The sequence below is a fragment of the Saccopteryx leptura genome, chromosome 2 (assembly GCF_036850995.1).
Source record: "Saccopteryx leptura isolate mSacLep1 chromosome 2, mSacLep1_pri_phased_curated, whole genome shotgun sequence".
Classification (NCBI taxonomy): domain Eukaryota; kingdom Metazoa; phylum Chordata; class Mammalia; order Chiroptera; family Emballonuridae; genus Saccopteryx; species Saccopteryx leptura.
The window spans coordinates 349,397,077-349,407,977 of NC_089504.1; the positions used below are offsets into that span (position 1 = coordinate 349,397,077).

Consider the following 10,901-nt stretch of genomic DNA (forward strand, 5'->3'; position numbering starts at 1 on the left):
CACTTTGGGCAGGCATTCAAATGAAAGGTCTTGAGGAAAAAAACCACAATTAGTAGGATTAGCTAAAGTGTATTTGTGAGGTGAGAGAATGTAGGGAGGAGATGGGAGGCTCTGAAACATGCCTAGGAGTTTTGGGTTCATAAAATTAGAAGCCTCATACTGAGAAGCCCAGGATCCCAGTCTGGGTCCCTGGTGGCCATGGATAAATGCCTTCCCGGGTTCCTTCTTCGTCAGCGTAACCTGAGTCTAGATGCCTGTCCTCATACTGGGAGGGAGTCATGCCAACCTAACCCCTAAGTGCTTTAGACTTCATTGACCCAGGTGATTATTTAAGACAACAAAGATCGTTTCCATGGTTGGGTGGGATTAAACAAGGCTCCATTATCCCTCCCTCTGATAAATCAGTCTTGAGGTTTTCACTCAGCTTACTTTTTCTCTCTTTGGTCACTTATACTCCAGCTAAACCAGGAGGAACCAGCTGTGGACACCAGCCCAGGCCTTTGGGCATTCTGTGAAGTCACTTTTCTCTTAGCGTCCCCCTCATCCCACTGCCCACCAGCCCAGCTCCCTTCCTCCGGGCCTCAGTCCCAGCACCTGGGAGGGCTAAAGCGTCTGGGATCTCATTTTATCCCCACCTCGGATGCAGATTACCCTGGGATCCTAATCCTAATTTTTTTAAATTATTGACAGGACCAGAACTTGGACCTGTCAAAAAGACTGAGTGAGAACAAGATTACATATAATGTTCTGCAGAGAGAGAAAGAGAGAATGGAGAGAGAAAATGATGTAAGTATGTAAATGAGGGTAGAAAACCCCAAGATTTTAAGGGGAAGGAGCAGAGTGACCCAGAGGTGTGGTGATAGAATGAAAAATTAAATAAAAGAGCCCCTTCTGGGACAGTGGGAGAGGAAGTCGCTCCTAAACAAAGTAAATTTACTCTGGTTTCCAAATCGACCACAACCCTCTCTCTCGTCTCTAACAAACTTGTTTGGCACGGCTCTAGTCAGCCTGACAGGAGCAGCTCTGATGAAGATCTCCCTTCCAAGTACTAAGCAGGCCGACCCTGCTCAGCTGCCGAGATCAGACAGGATCGGGCGCGTTCAGGGTGCTATGGCCGTAGACGAGGAAGATCTAACTATTTTTGGTTTTATCTTTGTTGCTATTGTAAGCATTGTCTTTGGAGGGTATATCCTACGTCACTTTTCTGCTAGCTGAGGAAACCTTTTCCTTCAGCACAACTTTTTCTTTTTTCTCTGCTGCCAAACCAGGAGCAGAAATGGTAGTCTCTACCAGTGCTGGACACATGGTAGGCTCCTAATAAATGTTGTGCATCCATCCATCCATTCATTCATTCATTCATTCATTCATCAGTTGATTCATCCAACCAATATTTTCTGCTGTGTGTTAAACACAAGTTATGACTGACTGATTGAGGGTAATGACAGCAAATGCAGTGGTTGCACTTGAAGTCATTCTCATGCCTCTAACCTAGCATCAACGAGTCGGTGTCCATTCATTCTGGCTACTGCTAGGTCTGTGCCTCCAGCAGTTCCCCCTCTCTGCCCTGTCTGTAACCCTCTGGGCTATGTCTCCCAGTGAGCCTTTCTACTTTTGATCTTACGATTTGTGCCAATGTGTTTCAGTATTTTGGAGTATTGTAGAAGGCATTGGGGTCTATTTCTGGCCCTGTCGTTCTCAGCCTCTTGATTTCAATAAGTATACCTTGACTTTGAAATCCCTATATTCCTAGGATAGTCTGATGGGGCCAGGGGGCAGGGGAAGGGAGAGAGTGTGCACACAACTTACCACAAGAAGAAAAAGATCTGATATTTGGAAGTTTTGTTAAGAACTGTAGAAAAGCCCTCTTAAGATGTTAAGGGGCAGTATACTAATTTTCATTTTTTAAAGAACTTTCAGTGCTGTCTGTCCCCCTTGTAGCTTATTCTCTCGTTCTTTCTCTCTTCACCTCCCTTCCTCCCTCCCTTTCTCCCTCTCACTCTCTCTGTTGCTCTACCCATCATTAAGATAAAACATAAAGAAGGGAAAATTATATCAGATGAATATTCACATTGTGTAAGAAAATGGTCCTAGGAAGGAGACTAAAAAGAAGCATTTGCTTTCAATAATGTACAACAGTTTCCATCTTAATGCAGCCTCATCTATCCATACAGCTTTTGTACCTCCTTCAGCTGGTATGTATTTAGAGATTTTAAATTCTTTTTAACATTACTCTAAACAAAATTTGTTATATATTTAAATTCAGATATTAAGAACTCAGCCCTGGTGGCTTGACCTGTGGTGGCGCAGTAGATATAAGCGTCAACCTAGAATGCTGAGGTCGCCGGTTCAAAACCCTGCACTTGTCTGGTCAAGGCACATATGGGAGTTGATGCTTCCTTGATTTTGGTCTTCCTCTTGATTTGGTCTTTTTTTATTTCTTTTTTTTTTTTTTTTGTGGCAGAGACAGAGAGAGTCAGAGAGAGAGACAGATAGGAACAGATAAACAAGAAGAGAGAGAGATGAGAAACATCAATTTTTTTGTTGCGGCTCCTTAGTTGTTCATTGATTGATTTCTCATATGTGCCTTGACTGGGGGGGCTACAGCAGACTAAGTGACCCCTTGCTCGAGTCAGCGACCTTGGGCTCAAGCTGGTGGGCTTTTGCTCAAACCAGATGAGTCTGCACTCAAGCTGGTGACCTCGGGGTCTTGAACCTGGGTCCTTCACTTCCCAGTCCGATGCTCTATCCATTGTGCATGGTTTTAAAATCTCCTCCCCCCTTTCTCTCATTCTCTCTCTCTCCTCTCTAAAAAAAATGAATTTAAAAAAAGAACTCAGGCCTGGCTGGTTTGCTCAGTGGTAGAGTGTCAGCCTGGCATGTGGATGTCCCAGATTCGATTCCCGGTCAGGGCACACAGGAGAAGTGTCCATCTGCTTCTCCACCCTCCCCCTCTTACTTCTTGCTTCTTTGCTTCTCTCTCTCTCTTTCTCTTTCTCTCTCTCTCTCTCTCTCTCTCTCTCTCTCTCTCTCTCTCTTCCCCTCCTGCAGCCATGGCTTGATTGGAGTGAGTTGGCCCCAGGCGCTGAGGATGGTTCCGTGGCCTCCGCTTCAGGCGCTAAGAAGAGCTCAATTACTGAGCAATGGAGCAACGCCCCAGATGGGCAGAGCATCACCCCCTAGTGGACTTGCCGGATAGATCACGGTCAGGGCATATGCAGGAGCCTGTCTCTCTGGCTCCCCCCTCTCACTGAATAAAAAAATAAAAACGAACTCAGATCTTCAGAGCATGGAGACTGCTGCTTCCCCTTTTGGAGAATCATAGTTTATCATTTCCTGGGCTCCTCCATATTACATTGTTAACTAAGAACTACCTGTAATGGGCACCCTTTTGCCAGTTCACTGGGGCATTCTTTGTTGTTGACATGGCACTATAAATCTTCTATCCTTAGCTTTTGAAGAGAGAGAACAGCAAATTGATGAGTTACATGGGCTTGGATTTTGACTCTTTGACGTGTCAAGCGTCTACTTCAGATCAAGGAGCCACAGGACAAAACCCAAGACTTGTCTATGGAAACCCCTATGCTGGTAAGACAACTTTGCCATTCAAGCTGAAAGACCCCTGCCTACATCCCTTTCCTCTCGCACTCAATTTTTTTGTGTCTGAGATGCTAATTAAGACCGGTCTCACTGTTAAGACTTGCTGGGCAGAAACTGAGGACGTGGTAAAAAGATTGCCAGGCGAGAAGTGTTAATTGAGAAATAAATCTGAATCTGGAAGACGCAAATCAGATCATTCGCCTAGAGGCAGCAGACACAAATTGAGTCCCGTGGCTATGTGCCAAATATATAAATCAGAGAAATGTCTCTGTGTAGAAGATATACACATACAGAGCTGAGGAAGCTAATTAAGGCTTGGAAATGGAAGCACAAGAGGCGGGTGATGCACTCAGGATCGGGCAGCTTTGGCAGCCACACGATGGCCTGACCAGGGGTAGCAAGTGTGTGCTCCACGGAGACGCCTGGGTGGTTTGGAGGACAGGGAATGGGGGTGACAACCACTCTTGTCACTCAATGACCAAGGGTCAGATGTCCTTGCCAAAAGGAAACTTTCCTTTTCTGTCTTCAAACGTGATATGAGCCTGACCTGTGATGGTGCAGTGGACAAAGTGTTGACCTGGATGGAATGCTGGGGTCGCCTGTTCGAAACCCTGGGCTTGCCTGGTCAAGCCACGTATAAGAAGTAGCTGTTATGAGTTCAATGCTTCCTGCTCCTCACCCTCGTCTCTCTTTTCCTCTCTCTAAAAATCAATAAATAAAATCTTAAAAGAAAAACAACTATGTTGATTTGGTCTTAAAATCTATTCTCAGACTCCCCAACCAGTAAGTAGCGCAGTGGATAGAGATTGACCCGGGATGCTGAGGTCCCAGGTTCGAAACCCAGAGGTCCCTGGCTAGAGTGCAGGGTTTCTGGTTTGAATGCAGCTGCCCCTGGCTGGTTTGCTCAGCAGTAGAGCGTCGGCCTGGTGTGCGGGGGACCCGGGTTCGATCCCCGGCCAGGGCACATAGGAGAAGCACCCATTTGCTTCTCCACCCCCCTCCCCTCCTTTCTCTCTGTCTCTCTCTTCCCCTCCTGCAGCCAAGGCTCCATTGGAGCAAAGATGGCCCGGGCGCTGGGGATGGCTCCTTGGCCTCTGCCCCAGGCGCTAGAGTGGCTTTGGTTGCGGCAGAGCAACGCCCCGGAGGGGCAGAGCATCGCCCCCTGGTGGGCAGAGCGTCGCCCCTGGTGGGCGTGCCAGGTGGATCCCGGTCGGGCGCATGCGGGAGTCTGTCTGACTGTCTCTCCCCATTTCCAGCTTCAGAAAAATACAAAAAAAAAAAAAAAAAAGAATGCAGCTGCCTTGAGTGCAGGATCATCTACATGATCTCAAGGTTGGTGGCTTGAAACTCAGGGTTGCTGGATTGAACCCAAAGTTCTTGGCTTCAGCAAGGGTCACTGAGCCCCCCAGTCAAGGCACATATGAGAAGCAATCAATAAACAATGAAGGTGAAGCAACTATGAGTTGATGCTTCTCATCTCTCTCCTCCCCTGCCCTTCCTGTCTCTCTCTCTTAAAAAAAAAATATTGGCCTGACCTGTGGTGGCACAATGGATAAAGCATCAACCTGGAACGCTGAGGTCACCAGTTTGAGGCGCTGGGCTTGCCCAGTTAAGGCACATATGAGAAGGAACTAGGAGTTGCTTCTCACTTCTCTGCCCCCTTCTCCCTGTTTCTATCTCCTCTCTCTAAAAATCAATAAATAAAATCTTTAAAAAAAATTTTTTAATCTATTCTCAGACTGTTTCTGTGTTAAACTGTTACTGTGTTAGTTAAAATCTCATTATCGGCCCTGGCCGGTTGGCTCAGTGGTAGAGCGTCGGCCTGGCGTGCAAGAGGTCCCAGGTTCAATTCCCAGCCAAGGCAGTGCAAGAGGTCCCAGGTTCAATTCCCAGCCAAGGCACACAGGAGAAGCGCCCATCTGCTTCTCCACCCCTCCCCCTCTCCTTCCTCTCTGTCTCTCTCTTCCCCGCCCGCAGCCGAGGCTCCATTGGAGCAAAGATGGCCCAGGCGCTGGGGATGGCTCCTTGGCCACTGCCCCAGGCGCTAGAGTGGCTCTGGTCGCAACAGAGCGACGCCCCGGAGGGGCAGAGCATCGCCCCCTGGTGGGCAGAGCGTCGCCCCCTGGTGGGCGTGCCGGGTGGATCCCGGTCGGGCACATGCGGGAGTCTGTCTATCTCTCCCCGTTTCCAGCTTCAGAAAAATACAAAAAAAAAAAATCTCATTATCCACCCACTGGAAATAGGATTATTGGTTTTTTTCTGATTATGTAACACATATGTGGCTATTGAAAATGGCCTCCTTTTTTTTTTTTTAAGAGAGAGAGAGAAGGGGATAGACAAACAGGAAGGGAGAGAGATGAGAAGCATCAGTCTTTGTTGTGGCACCTTAGTTGTTCATTGATTGCTTTCTCATATGTGCCTTGACTGGGAGGCTACAACAGACCGAGTGACCCCTTGCTCAAGCCAGTGACCTTGGGTCCAAGCTGGTGAGCTTTTTGCTCAAACCAGATGAGCCCACACTCAAGCTGGTGACCTCAGGGTCTCTAACCTGGGTCCTCCACATCCCAATCCAATACTCTATCCACTGCGCCACCGCCTGGTCAGGCCATTATTTTTCCCCTTATATTGACCTAGATCCCTTCTCTGAGAAGTGAATGATTTCTATAAGAGAAGTATCAGGAGCAGTGGGGGGAGGGGCAACAATGGAGGTTACAGAAAACAACTGCTAGAACACATTTGGAGAGCTAGGGATGGTATGTTTTCACTGAATGCAATCTTTTTATTATTATTATTCTCAGGCATCCAAGAAAGTTCTTCCCCCAGCCTGGTAAGTATTTTGAATCATGAGATTGACCACATCAAATTCTTGAGAAGATTTTCCTTCCTGCTCCAGTTCATGGGAGAACCTTGGGAAACGGGTTCGTTTTTGATAACTCCAGAAGCCGATTTGTTCAGTGCCTGAAGCTGAACAAGCCTGTTGCGGTGGGAAAAGAAAGCACAGTTTACCCATCAACATTCTGCTCAAGGTCTTCGCTGTGAGTTGAGTTAGTAGCAGGATCAGGAAACGAGGCAGCTAGCCGGGACAAGCTATGTCCAGTGCCCCTTCCAGGCTGGAAGCTACTTGACTCATTCGGCAAGATGAGGCCCTTTCAACCCTGGGGTTAGAGAAAGCCCGAGGGAAGCTTTCCAAATGGGAGTTAGTTTGTTCATCCTCTATATCTTGAGCTTCTACCATATACCCAGCTCCTCCCATATGCTAGATGCTGAGGATATAGTGGAAAGTAATATAGATACGATCTCTACTACATACTGCTTACATTTTTACTGACTTCTTTTTTCTTCCTTCCAGCCCTCCATCAAGAAATGCCCCAAATCAGACTTTGCTGATGACATAGTTGATCACACCACGAAGGAGCAGCCCACTCAGAGCCTTTATTTGAATTGTCCAATTTGTGACAAGAGCTTCCCAGCAAAAGGAAAGCAGATCTTTGAAGACCATGTGTTCTGCCACAGTCTCTAGGTGCCCCAGCCTCTTGGATCTACGCTGTACATAGATTTTGTAGAGGAGAATCTATAGCTTGTACAACAAATCATGACCCAAGATCCTGCCTAACTGAAACTATTAGGGATTTACTCAGTCCTGCTTCCTAAAGGTAGAATCATGTCGATAATCTAAAGGTTAGTGTTAAGGGCTGTTACTTCCATCCGTGTGAGCTACCACCTTTTAAATCTTATGACGCTAGCTGTGTCAGCCCCTCATCTATGGTGCATGTTCTTCCATGGGTCTCCAATGCAAGGGCCCTGGGATGGAAGGGACCTGGCCATTCACAACAGGCCTGGCTCAAATACTGAGGGATTGGTTTTCCAAATTGTCCCACAGCTATTCAAGGTCAGGCCTTGAATATAGTTGTATTCAGTCCTCAGTCCTGCCCTTGGGGCTGGAGATTAACCAGAAGTTGAAAATTTCTTCCTCCTCTTCTTCAGGCCTCTTGATCCAACTGATTGCATTAGACTGGCCAAAAATGGCATGGCAGAGAACTCAGGCATCCAATTTGGATACCAAAGTTTTCTCATCTTGACTTCTCAGCTCCTAATAGATGCCTCTTATTCCTGAATTATGACGTGAAATATTTCAATCACAGAAAGCCTTCTTTCTCTCTGGATACCTCTGATTGGTATTTTCTACTCATTGATCTGTACTATGCATATAACTTTTATTGCTGTAAGTCCTTTCCTCACAGTTAGTAGGAGTTGTGAGGAACTGGATGTGTTTGCAACTTTATAAGCCATTGAGCTTCAATATGGATGAGTCAGAATAATGAAAACTAATATTAATCTCTTAAATCCTAAAAATAAACTAGTCCTCTTTTTCAGGGACTTTGGTAGTTTAAAGTAAACCTTGAGTTTATGGTCTTTTATTTTTAAGCTTATGGGAAATGTATAATCAAAAGGATTTTGGGAATGATGGAGCCCACTAATGATCTCTCTTCACCTGTCTTAACGCATCAACAGAAGTTTCATGGCGATTACTTTGAGCTGGAAGGGAGGTGATGAAGCGTTAGTCCCGACATCTAGAACCCTGACTTCTTGCTCTAAATTTTCATGCATTTTTTGAAAGGGGATGGTGTGGAATTTGGCACTTTTGTGAACTAGGTTTAATTCCCTCCTTCTGGACTAGTTGAACCATGAGAAAGTGTAGTTCCATTTTCTCACCCTATAGGAACTGAACAAATATAAATGACTCCTAGGCAGTCAACCAGCAGGTCACTATAGAAACTTCTACAAAAAGTTTTGGATGATGTGAAGCATGTTGTTGTGGATAGGGTTGAGGCAACAATGGCTACATTCCTTCCAGAATTTTCTCTGATGTGATTGGAGTTATGCCTTAGACGAACTATTTGTCCCAGTCACAGCTCTTTGCCTTTATTTCTCCCTTGATAAAGTGAAAATGAAACTATATTATCACTTCTTTTGTATCATCGGTTCAATAAGATGTTTTTTGGACCCAGGCCTTTTGCCTCTTAAGAAATCAGATGTGGGCCCTGGCCGGTTGGCTCAGCGGTAGAGCATCGGCCTGGCGTGCGGAAGTCCCGGGTTCGATTCCCAGCCAGGGCACACAGGAGAGGCGCCCATCTGCTTCTCCACCCCTCCCCCTCTCCTTCCTCTCTGTCTCTCTCTTCCCCTCCCGCAGCCGAGGCTCCATTGGAGCAAAGATGGCCCAGGCACTGGGGATGGCTCCTTGGCCTCTGCCCTGTAGCATCCACCGGGTATGAGAACAAACGTCGGAGACTTTCAGGAGTTAAGATATTACTTTATTGGCCAGTTTAACCTGCGCAGGGGCGAACTCCCAAGATGTCCGAGACACCGTGCCCACAAGGAGCTGCAAACAGAAGCCACGCCTGGAGCTTACAGCCAGGCCCTTATATATCCTAAGTGAGCAAGCATAGTACAGAAGCAGATGTGGCAGTTTAGCTATTGGCTAGGGAAGTCACATGCAGCATAGCAACAGGGGCCGGTTTTAGCTTAGTGGCGAATTTCAAACCTAAACTTCTGATAAGGGTCTCTGATCTTCTTTGTTCCCAGCCTCACAGGAGCCATATCAGCACTTACTGTTCCTTCAATAGTTACACTCTTTGCAGCACTCCCTGTTCTTTCAATAGTTACACTCTTTGGCAGCCCCAGTACTCCCTGAATCTAACATGCCCCAGGCGCTAGAATGGCTCTGGTCGCGACAGAGCGACGCCCCGGATGGGCAGAGCATCGCCCCCTGGTGGGCGTGCTGGGTGGATCCCGGTCGGGCGCATGCAGGAGTCTGACTGCTTCCCCGTTTCCAGCTTCAGAAAAATACAAAAAAAAAAAAAATCAGATGTGACATTAAGACTAAGTCTAGGCCCTCACCAGGAAACTCAGTTGGTTAGACCAGTGGTCCCCAACCTTTTTTGGGCCACGGACCAGTTTAATGTCAGAAAATATTTTCATGGACCGGCCTTTAGGGTGGGACAGATAAATACACAAAATAAAAGTATGCGACCAGCGTAAAAACTGTGGTATTTTTAAATATAATTGTCGAACTTACGAGACAAGCGTAAAGAGTGAGTCTTAGACGGATGTAACAGAGGGAATCTGGTCATTTTTAAAAAATAAAACATCATTCAGACTTAAATAGAAATAAAATGGAAATAATGTAAGTTATTTATTCTTTCTCTGCGGACCGGTACTGGTCCGCAGCCCAGGGGTTGGGGACCACTGGGTTAGACCGTCAACTCAATATGCCAAGTTTGAGGGTTCAATCCCCAGTCAGGGCATGTACAGAGGTCAACCATTGAATGCATAAGTGGGTGGGACAATGGGTTAGTGTTTATCTTTCTCTCTGCCCCCTTCCTCTCTCTAAATCAAGAAAAAAGAAATAAAAAGACTAACTCTAGAACAGAAATGTAATGGAGTGATGATAATGTAGTTATACCCTCCCTCCCTACAAAATTTCTGTTGCTCCCCAGATAGTTCCGGTGAAGCATTGCAGCTTTATTTATTTTGCATTATCAGCTCTTAATTAAGCATGGAACAGAGAGGAGCAGTAGTGCACAGAATCCAAATCAGTGAATACCATTCTCCGGTGAATTACCCACCCTTAGCCCCTGCCACCACCCTGAGAGTTACCGCGATTGTCACCAGCAGCAGAAGCCCCTCCGCAGGCTTGGTTTAAAAAAAAATAGATAGGTTAATGATCCCTTTTGCTGGAGGTAAAACCGCATCTTGAACGACTGGTCGTTATCCCCAGCTGCTCTTACCCAGGCTTTGGAGGGGAGACTGGTCCAGGCAGCCACGTGTGGTAAAGGAAACAATCCTTACATAAGGCGCCCCTCACCCCAGCCTCTCCCCTCTACGCCTCTGGCACCACACGTTTTATAGCTGTAAAATGCCTGCAAGAAAATGAGGAAGTTATGGAAGCAAAATATGTAGTATTTATATCTAAATTAGATATTAGCATCTTTGTACTTCTATAGAGGACAATTTCTATCGCAACACGTTTTCCTTCCTAATTTATTTTCTCTTAGTCTAATATTAAAATACTTTGGTATTACCTTACCACACTTACGTGATGGGCAGTGGGAAGAGTCACCCTGGCACATGTGAGACTGAGTGGAAGGAGAGCTTACCTAAAATCAGGGAAGGGAGAGCTGGCGAAACATTCAGTAAACCAGGCCCCAAGAACACCTGTAGCTTCGGTTCTTTATCCTGTTCTTGCTGAAAATTTGGATGAAATTAAACTACCTTAAGGTTTAAATACTATTCTATGCGAGTGA

The 10,901-nt window shown here is 46.2% G+C and overlaps 1 protein-coding gene across 1 annotated transcript in view; it reads left to right on the forward strand.

The window, feature by feature from the left end:
• CALCOCO2 (calcium binding and coiled-coil domain 2) overlaps positions 1-7,609 on the forward strand; it is a 32,674-nt gene extending 25,065 nt beyond the window's left edge. Inside the window, exons 10-13 of the mRNA XM_066364465.1 lie at positions 691-786; positions 3,450-3,585; positions 6,396-6,424; positions 6,947-7,609. Of these exons, the coding sequence (XP_066220562.1) occupies positions 691-786; positions 3,450-3,585; positions 6,396-6,424; positions 6,947-7,117 (432 nt within the window). The 3' untranslated portion in view covers positions 7,118-7,609. The remainder of the gene's footprint in view (positions 1-690; positions 787-3,449; positions 3,586-6,395; positions 6,425-6,946) is intronic.
• The last annotated feature ends 3,292 nt before the right edge of the window (positions 7,610-10,901 follow it).